At 44.5% G+C, this 25,711-nt stretch overlaps 1 protein-coding gene across 1 annotated transcript in view; it reads left to right on the forward strand.

Annotated features, from left to right (window-relative positions):
* The window catches only part of OCLN (occludin), a 44,211-nt gene extending 20,575 nt beyond the window's left edge, over positions 1-23,636 (forward strand). Inside the window, exons 5-9 of the mRNA XM_075325153.1 lie at positions 9,167-9,300; positions 10,201-10,398; positions 10,702-10,873; positions 11,492-11,533; positions 20,819-23,636. Coding sequence (XP_075181268.1) covers positions 9,167-9,300; positions 10,201-10,398; positions 10,702-10,873; positions 11,492-11,533; positions 20,819-20,917 — 645 coding nt within the window. The 3' untranslated portion in view covers positions 20,918-23,636. The remainder of the gene's footprint in view (positions 1-9,166; positions 9,301-10,200; positions 10,399-10,701; positions 10,874-11,491; positions 11,534-20,818) is intronic.
* The last annotated feature ends 2,075 nt before the right edge of the window (positions 23,637-25,711 follow it).

Genomic DNA, 25,711 nt, shown 5'->3' on the forward strand with positions numbered 1-25,711 from the left:
AGGTTCTGACAACATTGGGGGCATAAGTCCTGGTTTGGAGACTCTTTTGTGTACCGTATTTTTCGTTTTCTAAGAGTCGCCCCAAATTTAGAGATGAAGTTCAAATCAAAAAAAAAAAAAAAAGAAATGGGGTCTGTCTTATACTCCGGTGTTGTCTTACCGGAGGGGGCGGCAGCAGTGGTGGATTTTGGTGCTGGAGTAGGGCGATGCTTTTAGTGGTGGGGGCAGCTGTGTTGGCTGTGTGGAGCAGGGTGGCGCAGATGTCCCAGATGCTCTGTTGGCGGTGCGGGTTTCAAAGAAACGGCGTGCGGAATCGGTGCATGCGCAGTTTGAGCTCTTGGCTCAATGAAAAGCCGAGAGCTTGTCTGCGCACGCTCCACCTCCGGGCACTATTTTCCTTAAGTCCTCTGCTGGGAGATCAATGGGCCAGAGGCAGCGCGTGTGCAGATGATGAGATCTTAAGCCGAGAGCTCCATCTGCGCACTCACTGGCTCCAGGCGCTATTGTTTGAAGCCCTCACCGCCCTCAGACAATGCACGGCTGCTGCAGATCGTCTACGGCCGCCGCTGCATTGCCCCTGCCTCCTGTTACCCCCTCTCCACCACTCCTGGTAAGCTGTATGTGGATTATAAGACACACACCTTACTTTCCTCCCAAATTTTTGGGAGGAAAAGTGCATCTTATAATCTAAAAACTAGGGTAATACTCTGGTGTAACCACTAATGTCCATTCTATTAACGTGCTAAGTTGGGACAACTATTTATCACTTCCCTCCCCCCCCCCCCCCCCAGTTCTCTTCATAACTTGCTAATTATGGGGACCTCCACTGATTCCTAGAATGGAAAGTGGTCCATTTGTAATTAAAAAATAAATAAATAAGTAACTAAAATGAATGAAAAAAATAATGGAACCAAAGCATGAACATGACAGGTTTATTCACTGGCTATAGGGTTGCTCTAAAAAGTGTGTGTATATGTATGTATATATATATATAATATATATATTATAGCTCAGCCAGTCCAGATAACAATGGCACTATTCATCAAACCTTTCAGGCCAGAATTCTAGCATGTAAAAGCTTTGATAAGGTGCAAAATTTCACCTTATCCAGACGAATGTATGAAGCAGAATGATAGCGGTCGTGAGGATCGCAACTGGGGGTGAAGGACGCCCACCAGCCCTTGCTTCACCTGAATGTGCGTCCGAGGCCTCACTTCAGCTGAAAAGCATCGCAGGGACCCAGGTCCAAATTTTGCGCCAGTGCCCATCGAACTCTCGTTACGCCACTGCGTGCATGCGCAGTCCTCACTCCATCAAAATAGAATGGTTATATCTTCCTACTGATACAACCCCTTTAAGTGAGAATTGCAATTAACATGTGACGTATTTAATAATTTCATGCTGGAGGGAATATGCTGTTCCTTGTGATTTGCCTGTAGGTGCCAGCATCAATAGATACCAGTTATACCAGTATTTCAGTGCTTTATTGTGGTCCTTTAAATTATTTACATAGCAGCTGGTTAGTGATGGTTTATTGTAGCTGAAGTTGGATCAGTTTCTTTATGGAATTTCTCTGTTACTGCAATGCACTTGAGAAAAATTATTTTTTGTGTATATTACACTTGTTGCAAGATTTACACTGAAATATTTGTAGAATAAATACCATTAGTGTTCCTAAACCTTGTAAAAAAAAAAAAAAATCTTTTTTTTTTTTGTGTACCAACTATTGCAGATTTTTGTTGCAAAGTAATTGTTGGATATGTATGACAGCATACAACATAAAGGGCTTACTGTACTGGTAGATGTACTAATCAGTCAACACAAATAGTTAGTACAGAAATGTGTAAGATCTATTTCGGGGACCAAGAAAGTAAAATTATATTGTGACATTTACGATTTTAAGATTGATGCCTGCAAATATGTTACTATAAGCAGCAGGGTCTCTGTGCCTCACTGTATTGTTCCAATCTCTTCTTCCACTTCTATGGGCAGCAGCTGTAGCCAGATTCTGTAGTGAGCGGATTCCATCTTTATCTCCACCTTTTCAATTTCTGTCAATCACTTATGAGTGAGGGTAAGATCTCAGACAGTGGCATGATGATGCCAAAGACCCGCACTGTTAGCAAGTCGCTGTGGTTTGTGAATGGATTGTTGAAGAAGAGAACCTGTCGGGTGCAATATGCTCCGAGGACCACGAGCAGTTCTGGGTGTATATTTCTAATCCCTGCCTAACAGTCTCTGTATCTAATAGCATACGAAGTATTTCTAAAGATCCTTTATCATATGCTAATGAGCAGAGGGACTAGTCGCAACGCGCGTACCTGTGTCCGCTGTCACTGCTCGTCAGAATGCCTGGCACTTCCAGTCATGCGCAGTATAAAGCCGGGTGTATGCGTCCCAGCGTCAGAAAGGTCTAGTGCGCGTGACCGGAAGTTCCAGGACTTCTGATAAGTGGTGACAGCAGACACCAGTACGCGAGTCACTGCTGTTGATGCTGCATTGTATAGCATGTTGGCATGCCCCTGTGCGTGTACTAACATGCTAAGAGGGTGGAATGAGCACAGGAACGAATGCCCTTGGGACTAGTCCCTGCGCTCATTAGCATATCATAAACTATCTTTAGAAATACTTTTTCTAAAGATCCCTTGATCTATGCTACAAGATACAGGGACTGTTAGGCAGGAATTAGAAATGTACATCCAGAACTGCTCGTGCTTCTGCGTGCATATTACACCTGACAGGTTCCCTTTAAGGCCCTCTGTGCACAATGTGTTTTTTACCCACGTTTTTTTGGTTTTTTTTTTTGCTCTTTTGCTTCATAAATTTCTTGAGAAAATGTTTGTAATCTTTCTGCAGACATTCCCCAGCAAAACCTATGGAAAAAAAAAATAGCTGTGCGCACACTGCGTTTTTTTTTTTTTCTCAAGAACATTCTTTCTGCAGAATTTCTTGAGAAAAAGAATGAGCATGTCATTGCTTTTCTGGAGGTACCTGCGTTTTTTTGCCATTTTGCAAGACTGCCCAGTCTTTACCAGGGATATCAATGCAGGAATGGGGAGAGCGAGAGGAAGTCATCTGCTGGGCAAAGAAATATATTAATGGCTGTCCAATGTCAAAAGTTAAACCTTCTGGGAACCTTGTTGATCCTCAGTCGAGTGCAGCTCTCCCTCAGTGCCATAGATAATAGATGGGGCAGTGGTGATTTGCTGCCAGCGCTTTATTCCAATAGGGGCTTTTTAAAGCACCTTTCTTAGGATTGGTTGGGATTTAAGCAGTCTGATACCCAGCAATGCACAAGTTATAACCTACCAAGATGGCTGATATAGGGTTATTCATAACCTGGCAAGTTAAGTATTGGTGAGAATTAAAGAGGATCCATTAATTGGTTTTGTCTAATGTGGGCATTTTTGAAATGTTGAGTGGTTGGATTTACTTTACACCCCCCCCCCACTCCCCAAAAAAAAATAATAATTAAATAAAATAAAAATTAAATATAGATTATATTTTTTTATTTTTTCCCGCCTCCTTGCTATAATAATAATAATAATAATAAGAATAATAATAATCTTTATTTCTGTAGCGCTAACATATTCCGCAGCACTTTACAATTCATGAGGATCCTATACAAACAAGTGACCGTTATAGAAAATACAATATTTAGAGGGAAAAAAAGACAACTCTGCTCGTGAGAGCTTACAATCTACAATGGGATTGGGGGGGCAAGGTAAAAGTGCTTATTTACAATGACAATCCAGCCATCTCAAGGAAATGGGGGATAAATAATGGCTTCCTGGACCAGTTGGCCAGAACCTTGAGATGCATTGGGTGCCATGGAGTTTGACGTGGGGTTATGTTCTGAGAAGTTGTGGAGGGGGTATGTGAATTTAGTTTGGCTAGGGAGTGTGATAGGCTGCCCTAAAAAGATGCGTTTTTAGGGAGTGTCTGAAGCTGATTAAGTTGTGATTCATCCTAACTTCTTGGGGAAGAGCGTTCCAGAGGATTGGTGCGGCTCGGGAGAAGTCTTGGATCCAGGTGTGGGAGGTTCGGATTATTGTGGATGTTAGTCGAAAGTCATTTGCAAATCATAGAGAACGGGTGGGCTGATAGACAGAGAGGAGGGTGGAGATGTAGGGGGGTGCCGCACTGTGGAGAGCTTTGAATTTGATCCTGTGATATGAGTAGCCAGTGCAATGACGGGCACAGAGCAGAGGCATCCGAGTAGCGGTTAACCAGATAGGTGACCCTGGCTGCTGCATTAAGGATGGACTGTGGAAGGGAGAGTCTAGTTAGGGGGAGACCAATTAATAGAGAGTTACAGTAGTCGAGGCGAGAGTGGATCAGGGCCATGGTGAGGGTTTTTGTCGTTTCCATTGTGAGAAAGGGGCGGATTCTAGAGATGTTCTTGAGGTGCAAGTGGCAGGAGCGGGCAATAGATTGTATGTGGGAGGTGAAGGAGAGATCAGTGTCAGTGTCAGTGATAACACCCAGACAGCGAGCTTACTGCCTAGGACTTATCGTTGTGCCGCACACAGAGGGAGATGTCAGGTTTAGGAAGGTTGGAAGACTGGGGGGGGGAGTAGTTTAGTTTTTGAAAGGTTAAGTTTCAGATAGAGAGTAGACATGATGTTGCAAACTGCAGTCAGGCAGTCACTTGTGCTCTGTAGTACAGCGGGGGTGAGGTGTATAGCTGTGTGTCATCACCATAAAGATGGTACTGAAAGCCAAATCTACTGATGGTCTGTCCAATTGGGGCAGTGTAGAGGGAGAAAAGAGTGCCAAGGACTGAACCTTGAGGGACCCCAACAGTGAGGGGAAGAAGAGATGTGGAGCTAGCAAATGATACACCGAATGAGCGGCCAGAGAGATAAAGAGAACCAGGAAAGCAGTGTGTCCTTTAGGCCAATAGAATGGAGCATAGAGAGGAGATGGTGGTCAACAGTATCGAAGGCGGCAGAGGTCAAGAAGAATAAGCAGAGTGGTCACCGTAACGTTTTGCTGTCAATAGGTCATCAGTCACTTTGACAAGGGCAGCATTTATTTAGTGTAAAGGGCGGAAGCCAGACTGTAAAGGATCTAGAAGAGAGTGAGTGGAAAGGTAGCAGGTGAGGCAACAGTATATCAGGCGCTCCAAGAGTTTGGAGATGAAGGGGAGATTGGAGACTGGTCTGTAATTGCTTGTGCAGGATGGATCAAGAGAAGGTTTTCTTAATAATGGAGTAATGATAGAGTGTTTGAGGGAGGAGGGGAAGAAACCAGGAGAGAGAGAGTGAAGATTTTAGTTAGGTGAATAGTGACAACCGGAGAGAGGGACTAGAGTAGGTGTGAGGGAAAGGGATCAGTAGGGCAAGTGGTAGGATGAGAAGAGGAGGAGCCTGGAGACTTCCTCCTCTGTGACTGGGTCAAATGTAGAAAGTGAGCTGGATGGGATTCACAACATTTTGGTGGCTGGGAGCTGATCTCTCGGCGGATGTTTTCTATTTTCTCTGTGAGATACGAGGCAAGGAGGGAGTGAAAGGTGTCAGAGCTTTTTTGGATTGTTGGATAGTGAGGAAATAAGGGTGGTGAAGGACGACTGTTTGGCGAGGTGAAGGGAAGAGTTGTAGGTCCGTAACATGAACTTGTAGTGGATGAAGTTTTCTGGTGTGCGGGTATTCCTCCATAGGTGTTCGGCACTCCTAGATCATCGCTGGAGAAATCGAGTTTGGGCTGTGAGCCAGGGCTGTTTTACTTGGTGTTTGGAGGTTCTGAGAGTGAGGGGTGCTACTTGGTCTAGGGTGCTTCTGAGTGTTTCATTGTAGTGGTTTAGTGAGCCCTGGTGCGTAGTAGTGACCCACCTGTCTGTGTATGATGTTTGGCTATTCAGTTTAATAGCTGCCATAATAAGGGGTGGCTATCAGCCAGATATGCAGCCTATCATTCCTCTCTCTGAACTTGCCCATCTAGCGGTGCGCACAGAGCAGTTTCACCTTCGATTTTAGCTGATTACTTCTTTATAGACATGGGATGGGTTTCTGCCATACTGGGGCCGATGCTGGTTGGTCTGTATCTGCGTGCAGGTGGAGTGAATATCCTGGGGCAGAGGTGAACATTCCTCCTATATAGATGTGCTGGCAGATAAGCGCTGTGCTGGTGATGTAACGTGATGTCTCATGACAGAGAAGTGTTTGTAATGAGCGGTTGCAGTTTCTGGGCAGGGCCTGGAGTTTCATTACATTGTCAGCTTGTTTATTCTGGCCGAACGCAGAAGCTACAGCTTTGTCCTCATATTCTCCTCTTGGGGACTATAAATGCAACGTTGGAACGTGTGATTTATTTTAAACTGGGAACAATTTAGATCATAAAGTTACTCTCATTAATCTGCCCTTTAAACAGGACGATTTTATTTCAGTAAATGGCTGGAACAATCTCCATATATTTTTTTTTTTTTTTTTTTGTCAATAATTTCATGCTTTCCTCAAAGTCCACCTTGCATTGGCTTTTTACTGTAATTTGCACATTTCGGGCCAATAATTGTCAGTTTGCATTTTTACGAGAGATCGGTGCTAGTGTCCGGTCTTGACTGATCACGTCAACATAAAAATATTGTCACAAGTCCCCGTTACATGGAGTCACTGGTGACATTGAACACTTACAAGTAGCATTGCTGTTGCATGAGATAGAGAACATTCGGCAAGATCAGTACTTTTTGCCTTTCTGGGACGGGTCCTCTTCTTCTTTTTTTGTGGAAATGTCCTCCTAAACTTTTAGGAACAAGTTAATTTTTGGTCCAATTTTTCTACTTTAAAATTGGTACGTGACTAGGAGTTCGTGTCAAATTTATTTTCATTTTTGGATCCAATCATAAAGATCTTTTAGAAGAACTTGTATTTGGCTATGATACATAAATACTGTGATGGAGGTTTTCCACCTTTTTTGTTCAGGCGCTAGTGGACCTTTATAATCAGAAAAACTACACTTTGTTAACAATGTTTATTCCCATCACCCACCTGATATCCATGAGTTTGGCTGATAGTCTGGAGAACTGATCGTGGGTGGAAATGCCGATCAGGCTTGTAAATGTTGACTGCCAAACTTTGTTATACCAGAAATATTTCATCTCACCACCAAACATGTCTAATGACTGCGTTCTAGTGAACATGGAAGCTCTTGGCAAAGCGAGCGTTCTTGTGTATGGCAAAGACAGCTGAAATAGTTGATGGCCGAAGCTTTGTTTGTCCAACATGCATATTTGAGTATGACCAGCTTAGGAAGTGACTCAAGGACAGGATTCGGACAAAAAAATCTGATTTGAGAAGGAAGGGGTATGCCATACTGCTATATGTACGTTTAGCGTCTTTTCTTCATTTTTTGGAAACTCATTCTTACAATTTTAAGTGTTTCTCCACGAAAATTATTGGAATAAACTACTAATAAAGGGTGTGCAACCAAATTTTAAGTTGAGGGTGGCAGCAATTTGGCCTGGCGGGGTTTTGTGTGAAATGATGTCCAATTTGTTGTTGTTCCAATACACACAAAAGAAATATAAGTGTAATTGCAATTATTTGGGAGAAATATTTTTCAATATACAATTTCAATGGTGAGCACACTTTCGGCCATAACTATGAATTGCTAAGAAACAGACAAAAAGTTGACCTGGAATGACCATAACCACTTTTATTACAAATAACTCCCCTTCTTGGTATAAAGCATAAAGTACAAATGGTTTCTGTTTCGTAATTTCATATTTATCTAATGTCGTCAAAGTGCCTCAGGATCTGAAGAGAAACTCCACCGATGTGTTTAGGGAGGAATTTTTTTTTTTTTTTTTTTTTTTTTTATCTTAAATCTTGATGAGGTTTTAAGACCTTTTCGGATAAAATTTGTGGTTTTGCTTACAAACTTGTGTTTCCTGGCAATGTAACATTGAAACCATATGTCACGTAATACCTGGTGTCAGCAGCCGCTTTTTCTCCAGGAACTATGAGATTCTGGAGTACATTCCTGGTCAGAGAACCTTGGGTGTGATGCACTAGACATTGTCATATATAGGGTTTCCCCTTCATATTGAGGAGGTTGGGTGATATTGCTGTGAATATTTGCTTTTTTTTTTTCTCCTACATTTTTGGTAAAATGTCTAGTTTAGAAGCAGACTTCGATCTAGTAGAGTAGCTATAAAGAGCATCCTTCACTATGGAGGGCCCACGAAGGCTATGAAAGATGTGGACAATCTGTTGTTTTTTATAGGCGCAGTGTATTGTATCTCTCTTATGGCGGTGTAGGGGGAAACTATAACTTACTATAGGTCTCTCTACATACTAGTTGTTCTGATTTAGTCTTAGCTGCAAGTATGAATGAATCATCTGTATATTTTTGAGGACCCAAAAGTCTTTGAAATGGACTGTAAACCGAGCATTAGGGAGGTGCTGTGTGTTGATCACTACCACAAACCCTGCAGGTTCTGGAGTCCTACTTGAACTAAAGGGGTTACAGTTGGGAGGCGAGTTTTCCAAAACTGTGCGCATGTTTTTTTTTTTTTTAAAGGGACTATCAGCACAGGATGAGTGTTCATACCAAGTACAGGCGCTCGGTGCATCTTGGTGGCCAAACCTTTCAATGCTCCTTCGACTTCCCGCTGTCTACTATTGTCTGCAGCGCTGACATCTCGTTGTCAGACCTGCAGCCAATTGCTGAGCTGCATGTGCGGTCTACTGACAGCCGCTAAGATCACTTATTGGCTGCAGTGTTATTAACAAAAACTCATGCCGAGAGTAGCGGAAGAGACTCCATGCAGGACCTGAGGAGCGTGAATCAATTACAGCTCTTTATTTGGTTATAACGAGGAAAAGAAAAGGGGGGGAACCTGCAGCCGGAGAACCAGGGGTTTTCCAAAATTGAAGAAAAAAAACTCCCTTAAATATTGTGTAGTAGCTGCTCGGGTAACTTGTTGCTTGTTTAGAGGCATTTACTACATCTGATCGTCCATAAACCGCATAGTCGTGGCAGCTCCTCCTAGAAGCATTAGGATGGTTATAGCTACATGCATTTTATATTGTATATACCATAATCCTTTTGTGTTTTGCACTTCTTTTTTTTCTTTTAGTTTCACACTCTATATTATTGGCGATTGGGTCTAGTTTTAACATACTTAATTGTAATAATTTGTTTTTTACTAATTCCCTGACAACAGGTGAAAAACGTGTCCTCAGATCCCGAGCAGATACCGGCCATGTCCGAATACAATGAGAAGGTCAGCGTGTCAGTTATGGAGCGAAGTGTAAATGGACTTCAAGCTTATTCAGAGCACAGCTTCAGATCACAACCGTGAGTTTTATTAGACATGCAGACTATCTTTCCCACAGTCATTGAAATTATGTTGGAAGATTCCTGCACTGCAACAAAAAACCTACATCTTACAGCCACATTTCAGAGGAGAGCCGGACAATTTTACCCAAAATGTTTAAAATAAAAATAAAAAAAATCTCCTAATATGCTTTGAAGATGAAAGATGTAGTTTTTATAGGCTAAACCTGTGTAATTGGTAATGTAATCACTGATCGCTGTCTTCCCCGGTTTCCAGGGACACTAGCTCTGGTTCTCTTCTGGATCGCTTTATTGCTACTCTCCAGATCACACTGGGGCTCTGTGACCCGAAACTTGGCTTTTACAGGGTAGGTTTATGTAGTATCAGAACCAGGCTCCGTAGACTTACATTCTAAAAGCGACTCGCACTGAAACCCTAGTAGAGTCGGCAAGCCATAGTAGCCACTAGAAAACGACTGGAGCCACTCTGGAAACTGGGGAAGACTATGATCGGTGAGTGCATTAATGCACCTACTATACATCTTACACAGGTTTAACCAATAAAGTTTTTAATAGGAGTGTTTGTAAATTTTTTATTTTTTTTTCGCTTTTAATAACCGTAACTCATTTGTCTATGAAAATCACAGCCACTACATGGTGGTCCTCGGTGTGTAATCCTTGATTTAACCCTAGAACGCATACCTGCTAGGTTACTTTTTTTTCTATTGTAGATTTCTATGGTTGCACATTCTAGGGTTAACATTGGGATGTATAAGATAATTTTTGCAGTCTTATTGACCCAGTAAGTGTTTTGCACACATATAAAAAGAAAAAAAAATCACGTCTGCATGATTCCTTGTAATGGCCTTACTCCTTTTATTTGTTCTTTTTGATAGTTTATTTTAATTTTTCCCCTATCAGAATGCCAGAAGAAGTATACCCAGTGAAAAATGAATCTGGATTTTCGCCAAACGTTTATAGCAGTAGCTCTGAAGCGAGTAAGAAAGCGCCTCGCAAGAAACGGCCAGGTAGAGCCAGGAGGTCTCCCAATGACTATGACACGGACTACACCACAGGAGGAGAGTCTGGAGAAGAGCTGGATGATGATGACTGGGAAAGGTAAAGTCAACTATAAAATATCCTATACTTGCCAGTTCTGTTTCTAATGTGTATCAAGTGTCTGGTTGCTTATATTGAGGCCAGTAGGAGAGATGGCGTCCTACTCCCACCCCCTTCAGTCACCTATCATAGGAGGTGGACTGTAGGATGTTGGGTCGTCATCTTACAAGCCAAAGTTCCCTGAGGATAGGGATCTGAGGTAGAACAGGACCAGTTAGGCCAGTATTGAGACATTTTATGGCCGTTTTACCAGTCTTGTCCTGCTCATTGGCAGACAATGAACATGTCTTTCTCTTCATGTAGTGAATACCCCCCCATCACTTCAGACCAGCAGAGACAAGACTACAAGCGAGAGTTTGATGCCGATCTGCAGGAATACAAGAGGTTACAAGCCGAACTGGAGGACGTCACAAAAGCTTTGGCCCAGCTGGATACTGAGCTAGATGCACACCCAGAAGGAAGCCAGTCGTACAAGGTTGGTTTATATTGGATGTTAATCGGAGTTGTTTCGTGTTCGGGCTCATCATCTGAAGTTTTTAGTTTTTACTTTTTTGTTTGGTTTTTTAAATAAAAAAACAATTTTAAAGTAGTAATAAAATAGGAAAATTTGAATGTGGAAAAAAATGTATTTTGTGCTACTGTAGTCTATTAAAATACAGTAATTCTGGCACCTGGTGGAGCTGCCAACCGTAAGAAATACTCCCAAACTCCATTTGGGTCTGGTGTTTCCAAGGTAAAGTAGCAGTGATCTTTGTCATGAACTGGTTAATGAAATTGCCACCAAAATGATACTCGTGAACATAAAGTAAAGCGCAGCCCCCTCTTATGTGTAGTCTAATGCGAGCACTGACTGCTGATGAGTTAGAAGGGCTGCTTCACGAACGCAACTCCATTACATCTGTCCTATTACCGTAGTGGATATCCTCTTCAGAAAACTGCTACGTTCAGGTCTCATTCTATAGTGCTATATTTCCCCAGCAGAGTGGACTTTAAAAAGGCTGCATTCATAACCCCTGTAATGACGTTTACAACATGACTATATATGTATACTGCTGTAAGAACCTGGGCATTAATTTATTGATGTTTCTTCCAGGCTGTTGCTGATGAATATAATCGTTTAAAGGACATTAAATCGGTAAGCATGTCTGATAGCGGTAATAACTGAATGTGTGTTCATGTCACAACAGTGTCATTTTAAAGTAAAGCTGTCAGGTCCAATATGCACCCAAAACCATGGGCAGTTCTGGGTGCATATTGCTATTACTAGCATAGGTGGAGATCTTTAGAAAAAGTATTTATAAAGATCTTTTACCGTATGCTAATGAGCTCAGGGATTAGTCCCAAGGGCATTGCTTCCCTTGCTAGTTGGCCCCATTAGCATGTTAGTACGCCTCTGTGGGTGTGCTAAAATGGCAATGAATGCGCAGCGTCTGAGGATGATCTCACTCACCTCTCCACAGCCATCGCCACCCAACGCTAGATTTCGGCTCAGTGGGCATGATTCCGGACTCCCGGTCATGTGAACTACTTCAGTTTGAAGCCGAGACGCGTACACCCGGCTTCATAGTACGCATGACCGAAACTCCGGGGTCATGCGCACTGAGCCACAATCCAGTGTCGGGCGGCGATGGCAGCGGAGAGGTGAGTGAGATCATCCTTTGACACTGCACGTTCATTAGCATGATGGCACACCCATAGGGTCGTACGAACATGCTAATAGAGCCAACTAGCCAAGGGAACTAACGCTCAGGGGACTAGTCCCCGCGCTCACTAGCATATAAGATCTTTAGAAATACTTTTTCTAAAGATCCATTTATCTATACTAGTGTATACAGGGACGGTTAGGCAGGGATTTGAAATATGCACCCAGAACTGCTCGTGGTTCTGGGTGCATATTGCACCTGACAGGTTCCCTTTAAGTACATAGCAATGTCGTTAGATGTTTACAAAAAAAAACCAAAAAACTCAGCAGTATTATACCCGATCGAAGCAAAAGACATCTGTATTAAATCTGAGCCATGCGTAGGTACAGTATGTGACACATGCACCTCTATGGAAGCCTTATACCAAAAATAATTTGGTGGCATGCAGTGAGACTTATGCTAACACAATCAATTTTTCAATTACTTTTATTTTTTTTTTCTTAAATGTTACAAACGCCATTTTTCTTAACAGCCATCATGAAACTGTTTGACTTTAAATGAACCAGTCTTTGTTGGCATGTTTTATCACAAACATTTTAGCCCTTAATTCATCACAGCCATTCCACCAGTATCCTGGCTTAAATTGGTTTGAAAAGTCACAACATTATGGCACCACTCAGATTTGCGCTAAAACTTTTGATTTGCTACTTTTTGGCATTTAGTTTCTCCCAGCTATGCCAAAATTGGCAGGGCTTGGGGCGTGACTCCACAGCTCAACTAATTGCATCAGCAGTGGCATTCTGTAAACCAGAAATCTTCAATCTTCATAACTCAAGAGCAAATGACGCCACTACTCCCCCCCCCAATCATCAAGACTGGCGAGTAAATTACCACTCTTGATGACTCGGGCCTTTTTCTAACTTCTAGGACCTTTTACTTTTGGGAAATTGGGAAACCAGTAACCACACTTTCTCCGTATGCTGCGAAAAGCACCGTGCGCTTATATATTTACCCGATTGCTGAGCCAGGAGCTTTTCCCAACATGTGTTAGCAATTATAGGGCCCCAATTTACCAGATGGAGACCAAAAGTGTGTTCTACATATGAAAATGGTATTTATGCTTGTTTTTTTTTTTTTCTGTATGCTTAATTCAAAATCTATCTACCAGATCATCTGAGGTATATGTGGCCCTATATAGATGGTCTCCACTATGCAGTATGTGATTTTTGCAATAGCTATTGTCAATGTAGGCCGTGGCATCAATCCAGCTGGTGGCCTCTGTTAGATGTATACCTCTACAGTGTATAGGCTTGACAAATATTTGATTACATTTAAAACTTTCAATTCATCAATGGTTCAAGTTTAGTTTAAGGCTTTGTGCGCACTAGACCGTTTTACCCGCGGATTTGCTGCGGAAATTTCTTGAGAAAGGTGTTAAATCTTTCTGCAGACATTTCCCAGCAAAACCTATGGGAAAAAAAAAATAGGTGTGCGCATACTGCGGATTTTTCTCAAGGAAAGTTTCTTGAGAAAATGTTCTCGAGAAACTTTCTTGAGAAAATGAGCATGTTCATTATTTCCTGCGGATTACCCCCGGATTTGCACTTATCCATTCATAAAAATCCACAGGGACAAATCCGCGGCAAATCCGCATGCGTTTTTGCCGCGAATTTGGTGCGGATTTTTTCCGCAGATGCAAGAATCTTCAGCTTCCAGAATGTGTCTCAAGAACGTTTCTTGAGAAACATGACATTTTTAGTGCGCACATAGCCTAAGGGTGTAGCTATTGTCTTTATCGTTCCTTTGGGAGACCCAGACCTTGGGTGTTTAGCTTCTGCCTCTGGAGGACAGACAAAGTACTACACCTAAAAGTGTAGCTCCTCCCTCTGAGCTTATGCACCCCCTGGTGAGCCAGTCCCAGCCAGTTTATCGCTTTGTTCAGGAGGCATACATCCACACATGCATTCTCATATGATTTTTTTGGAAAGAGATTGAAGAAGTGCGGGTCCACGTCTGGACTCCCGGCATGTCCCTTCTCACCCCACTGTGTCGGTGGTGTTGTAAGGTTGATTTCCAAGGCTGGAGCCTTACATGCCGTGCTCCTTCACCATCCCTCCTGGGCTCTGGATTGAAGTGGGAGCCAGCGCGGTCTCCATGCCTGGCAGGAGACCGGTCTCCGTCCACAGCCCTTTAGGACTCTGCTGGACCGGAGCACTCATCCCCAGGGACCTGGCCCTGCGTCTCAGCAGCTAAGTACCTGAGACGTTCATATGTTGGGGGTCCCTGTCCTTTATTGTATGGGGAGAGTGTGTTTGCTGTATTTGTTTTGGCATTTCCGGCGGGTTCTCTGGCTTTCGCCCGAGAACCGCGCCGATGGTGCCTGCGCGTCGGCCTCGCTGCTCAAATTTAGGCCCCGGCTTCGCCGGAGGCCTAGTTTCTGTTACCTGCCCTCGCATGTCACTCATGCAGAGGGACAGGCACGGCTCCTCCCGGCGGCCGTCCTGCACAGGGGAGGGATACTCCCCACTGCTTGTGCGTGACTCCTCCCCTGCAGGTCTCTATGGCCCTCCAGATCCCGCTTTCCTACAGGGACGCCCCCGTCCCGCCCCCTCTCTTCGCTCCGGCGGCCATTTTCTTGGACAGGGTTCACTCTGCGCTGGGCCATCCTGCACTCAGCATCCCTGCTGAGGTGCTGTGCATTGGGGGTCCGGGCTTCGGGATCTGGAGGGCACACAACACCGTTTCCAGCGGTCTGGTAAGCCACAGCCGGTCTCTGGTTGTGGACCTCTGTATATACTCCCTGGGGTTCATTCTCTTTGTAGAAGCTGTTCCCACTCCAGCAGCATGTCTCACACGAGGAGCAAGGCTCCAAAGCTTTATACTGTGTGCGCTGCATGGAAGCTCCTGCTGCTGAACCGAGCACCTATCCACATTGTGATGTCTGCTCTAACTTGGAGGTGCCACAGCCTGGAGTCTCACCCCCAGTGGTCTCTCAGGCTGCTTCTGCACCTGTGGCTGAACCCCCGGCCTGGGTAGAGTCCTTCTCTAGGTCTATCTCCCAGTCATTTGCTGAGTCCATGGGACTTCTGTCTAGGACTTTGATGAATATACATCAGCCCCCTTCACAGGGTGCCTCTAATGCTCTTGCTAAGGGTCCTTTAGAATCCCTATCATCTGACCTCCGTCCACCGGAGCTCACAGAGGATTCATCATCAGGGCACAGACCCCGTCCTCCTAAGAGGAGCAGCAGGGTTTCCTCTCCTTCCTCATCCCGCGGCTCTGATTCAAGAGCTGACTCACAAGATGAGGAGGATGCCTTTACAGGGGGCTCGGAGGCTAACTCCATGTGCCCCATTGATCTTTCCGAGGGTGACTCAGAACTTAGTGACTTGATTGCTTCCATTAATTCTGTACTGGATCTCAATCCGCCAGTATCAGAGGAGCAACCCTCTCTGGCAGGAAAGCACCAGTTTACCTCGCCTAAGAGAGTAAAGAGTGTGTTCTTTAACCACTCCAGTTTTCAGAACGCTGTGACCAAACCCAGGGCCTGTCCTGACAAACGCTTCCCAAAGCGTGGTTCTGATGACAGTTTTCCCTTTCCACCTGAGGTGGTCAAGGAGTGGGCTCACTCCCCAAAGGTAAACCCTCCGGTGTCTAGGCTCTCAGCCCGGACCGTTGTCGGTGGCTGATGGCACTTCCCTAAGGGATTCCACTGACCGTCAGATTGACCTTCTGGCCAAATCCGTGTATGAAGCGGCGGGGGCCGCGTTTTCCCCAACTTTTGCAGCAGTGTGGGCTCTCAAAGCCATCTCTGCTTCTCTAGAGGAGATGCATTCCCTCACCAGGGAATCTATGCCCGAGATGGTTGCCTTAACTTCTCAAGCTTCAGCTTTTTCATCTTATGCCATGTCTGCCATGCTAGAGGCTTCTCACCGCACTGCGGTGGCTTCGGCTAATTCCCTCGTTATCCGCAGGATCTTGTGGCTTCGAGAGTGGAAGGCAGATGCTTCTTCAAAGAAGTACCTTGCTGGGCTCCCTTTTGCTGGTTCCCGGCTGTTCGGTGAACAGCTGGATGAAATTATTAAAGAAGCTACTGGCGGGAAGAGTACTTCCATGCCACAAACCAAGACCAGGAAACCTGCCCAGGGTAGGAATCAGTCGAGGTTTCGCTCCTTTCGTTCCTCCAACTGGTCGTCCTCTAAGCCCTCCGCCTCGTCCGCTAACTCAGCTAGGGACCAGAAATCCAACTGGCGCCCAAAAGCGCGTCCACAGAAGACCGCAGGAGGTCCTGCCACTAAGGCAGCCTCCTCGTGACTCTCTGCCCGCTCCAGCAACGTCCTTAGTCGGTGGCAGGCTCTCCCACTTTGGCGACGCTTGGTTTCAACAAGTCTCTGATCAGTGGGTGAGAGATATCATCTCCCACGGCTACAGGATAGAATTCTCTTCCAGCCCGCCAAACAGATTTTTTCTCTCAACTCCCCCCCTGCTCCAAGGCCGCCGCCTTCTCACAGGCCGTGGCAGCCTTGCAGGCCAACGGAGTAATTGTACCAGTTCCCGCCCGGGAACGGTTCAGAGGTTTTTACTCAAACCTCTTCCTAGTCCCCAAAAAGGACTGTACCTTCCGGCCCATCCTGGATCTCAAGCTTCTCAACAAGCATGTTCGGGTGCGGCACTTTCGCATGGAGTCTCTGCGATCAGTCATTGCCTCAATGACCCAAGGGGATTTCCTGGCGTCCATCGACATCAGAGATGCCTATCTACATGTGCCAATTGCAGTTTCACACCAGCGTTGGCTACGCTTTGCAAGAGGAGAAGATCATTTCCAATTCGTGGCTCTCCCCTTCGGGTTAGCCACGGCCCCTCGGGTATTCACCAAGGTCATGGCAGCAGTGATTGCGGTTCTGCACCTCCAGGGGTTGGCAGTGCTCCCTTACCTGGACGACCTTCTAGTCAAGGCTCCATCCAGCGCAGACTGTCAGCGGAGTGTCTCGCTCACTCTCGCCACTCCAGCCCAATTCGGGTGGCTTGTCAATCTTCCCAAATCCACTCTGACTCCGACCCAGAGTCTCGCATACCTAGGGATGCAGTTCGAGACTTTGCCGGCACTTGTGAAGTTGCCCTTAAACAAACAGCTGTCACTCCAGTTGGCAGTGCGCTCTCTCCTGAGGCCCCGCCATTATACCCTCAGGCGTCTGATGCAGGTGCTGGGTCAAATGGTGGCGTCCATGGAGGCTGTTCCCTTTTGCCCAGTTCCATCTGCGCCCCCTGCAGCTGGACATTCTCCGCTGTTGGGACAAGCGGCCTTCCTCCTTACACAAGTTAGTGGCTCAGTCGCCACGGACCAGGAGCTCTCTTCAGTGGTGGCTTCGGCCCCTCTCCCTGTCCCAAGGGCGCTCCTTCCTGGCCCCGTCCTGGGTGATTCTCACCACGGATGCCAGTCTATCCGGCTGGGGAGCGGTATGTCTCCACCACAGAGCACAGGGCACTTGGACTCTGTCCGAGTCAGCCCTTTCAATCAATGTGCTGGAAACCAGAGCCGTGCTTCTAGCTCTCCTAGCATTTCACCACCTGCTGGCGGGCAGGCACATTCGAGTCCAGTCAGACAACGCGACAGCGGTTGCCTACATCAATCATCAAGGCGGGACACGCAGCCGCCTGGCAATGATGGAGGTACAACGCATTCTTCAATGGGCGGAAGACTCCAGGTCCACCATATCCGCAGTCCACATCCCAGGCGTGGACAACTGGGAGGCAGATTATCTCAGCCGTCAAAGCGTGGACGGTGGCGAGTGGTCCCTGCACCCGGCAGTATTTCAGTCGATCTGCCGCAAATGGGGCACTCCAGACGTGGACCTAATGGCATCCCGTCACAACAACAAAGTTCCTGTTTACGTGGCTCGCTCCCACGATCCTCAGGCCTTCGCCGCGGACGCTCTGGTTCAGGACTGGTCCCAGTTTCGTCTGGCTTACGTGTTTCCCCCTCTAGCTCCCTTGCCCAGAGTCCTGCGCAAGATCAGAATGGAGGGTCGTCGAGTCACCCTCATTGCACCGGACTGGCCCAGGCGAGCGTGGTATCCGGACCTGCTCCAACTGTCCGTAGAGATGCCGTGGCATCTCCTGGACCGTCCAGATCTACTCTCGCAAGGTCCGTTTTTCCGCCCGAATTCGGCGGCCCTCAAATTGACGGCGTGGCTCTTGAGTCCTGGATTTTGACAGCTTCTGGTATTTCCCCTGAAGTCATCTCCACTATGACTCGGGCCCGCAAGTCTTCCTCCGCTAAGATCTATCACAGCACTTGGAAAATTTTCCTGTCCTGGTGTCGCTCTACCGGCCATCCTCTTTGGCCATTCTCCTTGCCGACCCTTCTGTCTTTTCTACAGTCCGGTCTGCAGCTAGGACTGTCCCTCAACTCTCTCAAGGGACAAGTTTCAGCTCTGTCAGTTCTGTTCCAGCGGCGTCTCGCTCGGCTGGCTCAGGTCCGCACCTTCATGCAGGGCGCGTCTCACATCATTCCGCCTTACCGGCGGCCCTTGGACCCCTGGGACCTTAACTTGGTTCTCACGGTCTTGCAGAAACCCCCCTTTGAGCCTCTTAGGGAGGTTTCTTTGTATCGTCTTTCACAGAAAGTGGCCTTTCTGGTTGCCATAACTTCTCTCAGGAGAGTCTCTGATTTGGCTCCGCTCTCCTCGGAGTCACCTTTTTTTAGTCATCAAGACAAGGTGGTTCTCCGTCCGACTCCGGACTTTCTTCCTAAGGTGGTCTCTCCCTTCCACCTTAACCAGGACATTACCTTACCTTCCTTCTGTCTGGCCCCTGTTCATCGCTTTGAAAAAGCTCTACATACTCTAGATCTGGTGCGTGCTCTCCGGATCTATGTGTCTCGCCCCGCTGCGCTTAGGCGGTGCACCTCTCTTTTTGTGCTAACCACAGGTCGGCGCAAGGGCCTCCCTGCTTCTAAGCCGACCTTAGCCCGTTGGATTAGGTCGACCGTTTCGGACGCCTACCAGAGAACGCAGGCCCCCGCCGGGGATCAAAGCACACTCTACCAGAGCTGTCGGTGCCTCTTGGGCTTTTAGGCACCAGGCTACGGCTCAACAAGTCTGTCAGGCTGCCACTTGGGCTAGCCTGCATACCTTCTCGAAGCACTACCAAGTGCATGCTCATGCTTCGGCAGATGCGAGCTTGGGCAGACGCATCCTTCAGGCGGCGGTCGCCCATTTGTGAAGTTAGGTTCTGCCTACTTCTTAGTTTTTCTGTTTATTTCCCACCCAGGGACTGCTTTGGAACGTCCCAAGGTCTGGGTCTCCCAAAGGAACGATAAAGAAAAAGAGAATTTTGTTTACTTACCGTAAATTCTTTTTCTTATAGTTCCGTCTTGGGAGACCCAGCACCCTCCCTGTTGCCTGTTGGCAATTTCCTTGTTCCGCGTGTTTTCACCGGCTGTTGTCGTGGACAGAGTCTCCGGTTGTTCCGGCTCTTGCTCTGTTCTACTTGTGGGTGGCTATTCTCCTTCAGCTTTTGCACTAAACTGGCTGGGACTGGCTCACCAGGGGGTGTATAAGCTCAGAGGGAGGAGCTACACTTTTAGGTGTAGTACTTTGTGTGTCCTCCGGAGGCAGAAGCTATACACCCATGGTCTGGGTCTCCCAAGACGGAACTATAAGAAAAAGAATTTACGGTAAGTAAACAAAATTCTCTTTTTTCCTAGTGATCAGTCAACAATCTTTATTAGACCTCAACCCCTTTACTTACCTCCACTTTTAGGCTATGTGCCCACGTTGCGTTGAGGTCCTTGCATTTCTAAACTCATCCTCTTACAGTAATTGATTTAGCCAAAGTTGCTTTTGACCACAAAATAGCGCTAAAAACGCATACGTATTTACTGCGTTTGTGTTTTTAGCGCTTTTTACCTGCTTTTCCATTGCGTTTTGACAGATGCGTTTTGAACATAAAGACACTGCTAAATAAAGTTTAAATAGTCAAAATTAAAGGGGAAAAAAAGAAATCAATATTTTGTAGATAAATAATGGAAATAGATTAAAATCTTAGCGGTAATATGATTATCACAAAAATAGCAATAAATAGATATTTTTCTATGTTTTAATTGTTGGAGTGTGTGTGTGTGTGTGTGTGTGTGTGTAAAGGGACATATGAAATCATTATTTTGATGTGCAAAAAACATGCGTTTAGGTAGTCCAAAAAGCTTGTTTTCTGCCCCTAAAATGCTGGTAAAACGCAGGAATTTTGATGTTTCTTGGTTTCTGACATTTCTCATTGACTTCAATGTTAGCAAAGCGCACCTCAAATGGCAAAAACAATTACATGTTGCTTCTTTAAACGCTGAGTTTTTGACCCAAATTTAGGCAAATTAAACGCAGCGTTTTTAACAGCATAAGAAATCCCTGTTTCTCATTGACTTTGCTGGGAAATCAAAACGCATGCATTTTGGCACTAAAAAGGTGCAGTTCAAAACACTGCAGAAACGCATGAAAAAACGCTACGTGGGCACATAGCCTAAAGCCTTTGATTATAACGGCCGTCCATATGGCTTCTTGGAAATGACCCATCTCCGATCATGTTACTACTTGCATGCAGTAGCAGTTTGTCTGAAGTCGCCGCTACCGGTCTGTAGAACAATCTGAAATTCTTGGTAGGTCCCAGGGATTTTACTCCAACTTTCATTAATGATTGCATATTTGATTGAGTTCTTTGTACTTTTATTACTGAAGTCTTGTCCTGTTCTCTTAGTGATGTTAAAATATGTTCTCTTTATCCAGTCTTCCGATTACACAAGCAAAAAAAGACATTGCAAGCAGCTGAAGGGCAAACTGAACCACATCAAGCTTATGGTCAGCGACTATGACCGCAGTAAATAAGAGCATCTGGATTTCAAGACCTGGAAACAGACAATTGTAGGACTTAATCTTTTAAGACTTTTTCAGAAGAGGTCACTGGCAACAACTTGGATATTTATGGTCGCGTTTTCATGGTTCTCTAAAGGATGGGGGTGGGGGGTTCTTTATCAACGTGCAAGATGTCTTATTGGCACTTGGCACGTTTTTGTTTAATGCCTCTTGTGTTGAAAGGCATCTAGTGGTCTGCAGACGTCTACATGCTGATGACAATGTAAGGGCCCGAACCTTCCTTTTACTATACGAAGGGATAAGCATCTGTTAATTGCAACAAAATAAAAAAAATTTAATATGTTGGAAAATCTTTTTGGCTATAATCAACACTCCTGGGCATCAAAAGCCCTTGGTGCTTTGCTATGAACAGGCACATTTTTGTCCTGATTTGATGGCCATCTTTACACACCCAATGAACCATTTTGCAGACCTACTACAGTATAAAGTAACACCCACCTTCATATTGCAAGTAAAAATGAATCCTATCATCTGATGTGTATGGGGGGGGCTTCCGACTCTCCCCTGCTAATCAAGCAGAGAGAGGGTCAGGCAGTTCAGAGGGCAACATCCGATCCTTGTTCTCAGGTGAGAGAAACCGCTGCCAGATTCTTTCTTCCCATTGAAAACATATGCTTTTGTCCCTAGTAGTCTACGTGCCAGTGCACACAGGCTATTTTTTTTTTTTCTTCCTTTTTCCAATGGATCTCAGGCATCGTCTACTCTACTCAATTTATGGACTATAACCTGTAGATGGCAGGCAGCTCAGCTCCTGCACCCGTCCACGGAGGATAAGCAAATGGAGCCATACATTCAGCATCTTTGTCTTACTGAGTCGGAAGAGAACTGTTGGCCAACAAGTGTTTTAACTACAACTATCACGTGTGAGGGCACCATTAGTATGTGCTAGTGTTGGTTTTATACTGTTGTATACTTATGTAGCTTCTAGTTTTTTTATTTTAATAAGCCGTGTCCATTCGGAAACAGCACTGTTATGCTTCATCATAAAATATGCTGGGATCCAATAATCTGTTTTGGCTAAAGAAAAAGTGTGAACTCCTCAAGTGCAGCCCATTGGTTTTGTATACTAATAAAAATTTAATATTTTTCTTTAATGAAAAAATATTATTTCATGGTAAAACGTTTAAAGGAGATGGAGCCATGCTAACGAGCTCTTGTACTCCTTTTTCCAGCCATCTTGTGTATAGGAGTACATGTGATATCTAGTTGGTTGGCTCCCATTGAACTGGAAGTGTAAAATTGATTCCCATATTGATTTTGTTAACTATTACTGCGAAATAAACCACTGGAGTATTAAATGTGTTCATATAGACCAATCCTAAGACTACTTGTATAAGATCCTATTACAGAATGTATACTGTTTAATAAAAAAATCAAAGGGTTTGTATGAGATTAAAGAAAAAGGCTGCTTTTTAATTTTCTTCTACTTTTGGGCCTGGACTCATATTGCAGCTCATCCCCATTGCACTTAATTGGGCTGAGTAGCTAAACCAAGCAAGACCCAATGGAATAAAACTGCAGTTTCTGAGAAGATTAACACTTGAAGTCCCAGGAATTTCGAGCTCCATAGGGTTCCAATGGTAGAAATGTTAAATGACCCCTCTCTGGGACTTCTAGTGTTAAAGGGAATCAGTCACTAGGTTTTTTCCTTGTAAGCTGCGCCATTACCACTGACCTCTTATATACAGTATTCTGGAATGCTGTATATAAGAGCACAGGTTGCACTGTATAACGTGAAAAACACTTATACTCGCTTAGCGGGGCGGTCCAGTCTGATTGGGTGTCGCTGCTCTCGATTCAGCGACTCCTCTCTGAGATAATCTCCTCCTTCTTCGGAGGCCCGTGTGCATGTCGTCATCCACACAGGCCGGCATTGAGGTCCTGCTCAGATCAAAGTATTGTATTGCGCGGGCGGTAACCTTTCCTCGCTCCTGCACATTACAGTACAGCAGGACAGATCAAAGTGCGCCTGCGCAGAAATGCAATGTTGACCTGGGCTGAATAGAAGGAGGACTGAGATCGCAGCAGATAGCATGTGCAGGACCGGAGAGCATCGACACCCATCAGACAGGACTGCCCCTAGGTGAGTATTATAAAAGTGGTTATGTTCTACACTGCAGCCTGGGCTCTTATATACAGCATTCTAGAATACTGTATATAAGAGCTCACTGGTGGTGGCCACAGCTTATAGGGGCCAAATCTAGTGACAGGTTCCCTTTTTAAGTAAACTTTTTCTGTTTCAATAGTCCTTTTCTGTGCATTCTTTTAGTTATGCACTTGTGTGTTAAGTAGTTGCATTTATTTTTATTTTTTTTAAGATTTAAATCAATATGTGAACTATAAAACCTGAACAATGAATGTTTTTAAAAAAAACAAAAGACAAGCCTTTGCTACAGATTTTTATACTTGCATGTTTTGCTTAAGATTTCAGGATATTTCCTGTGAATAACTATATATTTTTATGTAATGTTCTTATTTGTAAAATGTGTAGCGCGCCTACAAGTAGACAGTTAAGCTGATTTTATTTTTTTTATTTTGTTTTGTGTTAGATTTTTTTTTCTTAATATTCATATTAACTTCTAGCCCTTCTGATTTTAAGGGTTATTTGAGAAAATGAATGATTTCATATTTTCTTGTACTGTGACTACTTGTTAATAAATGGTTGACTAATCCCCTGTATGCAAACATTTGTTTGATTCCCTCCCACTTTCACATTTCAAAAAGTGTGAACTTGTGTGGATACTATCCATTAATGTCTTACAGTAGCCAAGAAGAGTCTCAGCACTTTCTCAGATCACCAAATATAGTGGAGGTCTGCTGGATTAGAGGTTTGTTTCAGATTCTAGTAGGCCAGCATGGACTTGAACTCATGTAGTATCTGTATGCAATTTATTAAAAGTCCAATGGCCTCACCCAATGGAAGGCGATATTGGCGGCTAAATGATCTAATTTGGCAAGGAGTGTGACGAAAACAAGAACATTGCCTTGGGAGCAATGGTGCGACTTGAAGCTCTTAGGCCCAAATGCAAAATCTCCAACAGGGCCTTCAACCATCTCGGGTCTTTAATAGTATTCGTGTTCTAATATGGGACAAATGGACCTTTCTTTGGACTCAAGGGCCGTTGTGTGACTTCAGCCCCTGAATGAACCTGCTATTATATATCTTGGAATTGTTCCTTGGCATCCACAAACCAAATAGTGTTCGGAAACGTGCACAACTACCAAACTAACACTAAAGTGAGAAGTCCCTACAATGGTCACCAACTGAAGCAATTGGTTCCTTACTACACTCCTGTGTCCCTTTTTATTACCACCCCAATGACAAAACTAGATGTCAGCAATATCCAAGAAAAAAGTAATTCAGCTTGATCCTTCGAGTATAGTAGGTAAAAATTAAGTTCTTTATTCGTCAATATTAAAACCTCAAGACATACAGCAGAAAAAATATGGTATGAAACTCATAACGCGTTTCAATGTGTCGGCTTAATCACGATCTGATTAAGACACGTCGAAACGCGTTGTTCTGAGTTTCATACATATATTAGTATGAAACTCAGAAGAACGTGTTTTGATGTGTCTTAATCAGATAAAGACGACACGTCGAAACGCGATCTGATTAAGACACATCAAAACGTGTTCTGAGTTTCATACTAATATATGTATGAAACTCCGAACAACGCGTTTTGACGTGTCTTAGATCGTGATTAAGCCAACACATTGAAACGCGTTATGAGTTTCATACCATATTTTTTCTGCTGTATGTCTTGAGGTTTTAATATTGACTAATAAAGAACTTAATTTTTACCTACTATACTCCGAGGATCAAGCTGGATTACTTTTTTTTTTTTCTTGGATTTTATGTTATTGACTGCCTCAGCCTTTCTGTGCACCATACCTACCATGGAACTGGAGTGAGACTGAAGCAAGCCAGTGAGCTGATTTACGCCTTTCTTTATTGGATTCTTAATGTCCGTAATGGTATGGTACTTTTTTTTTTTTTTTTTTTTTTTTTTCTTTCTTTCCTGATACATTTTCTACCCAAGATACAGCAGCAGATAGGAAATGGTGAATAATCACATTACATAGTTGCAGATTTAACTTCTTTGTAGCAGAAACTAAGGGATGATTGATCAAAAGAATAAATGAGATGAGATGGTGACCAATCCAAAGGATGAGGCAAGAAAATCCCAATGTAATTTTGTATTCTCAAACACAAGAAAGCTGAACTATATGATGCAAACCTAGGCCAGCATGCAGGAATGGATGGGTACAAATAACCAATAGTTAAGGGGGGGAAAAACGTATTCAGACCAATGGTAACTCTCTACAGCAGTGGTCCGAGTGAGGACTTTTTTTTTTTTTTTTTTGGCAAGTGGCATGTAACTGTCTGCCAATTTGGTGCATTAGCACCAGGTCTAGAAAATAACTATGAAGAGTGGATCTCTAGTCAGTGAGTTTTGTGAGTAGCCCCGCACAGATGTAGATACACATACTGGCATAGGGGGTTTAGGGATAAATTTACCATAGAAATCTGGAGCTTGGATGATGCATGAAGCTTCTTTGAGGGGAGCAGGATGTCACTACTCTGGGTGGGGGAGTTAATTTGGATGTGGCTTGCGACCCTCTGAGATTGTGGTTCTTCGGGTAAATAAGGTTGTGGACCTCCTGATCTACAGTGGATGCATGGCTTAGGCCAGGGATCTCAAACACGCGGCCTCTCATGCTACTTCGTGCGGCCCCCAGGCC

The sequence above is a fragment of the Anomaloglossus baeobatrachus genome, chromosome 1 (genome assembly GCF_048569485.1).
Source record: "Anomaloglossus baeobatrachus isolate aAnoBae1 chromosome 1, aAnoBae1.hap1, whole genome shotgun sequence".
NCBI classification, from domain to species: domain Eukaryota; kingdom Metazoa; phylum Chordata; class Amphibia; order Anura; family Aromobatidae; genus Anomaloglossus; species Anomaloglossus baeobatrachus.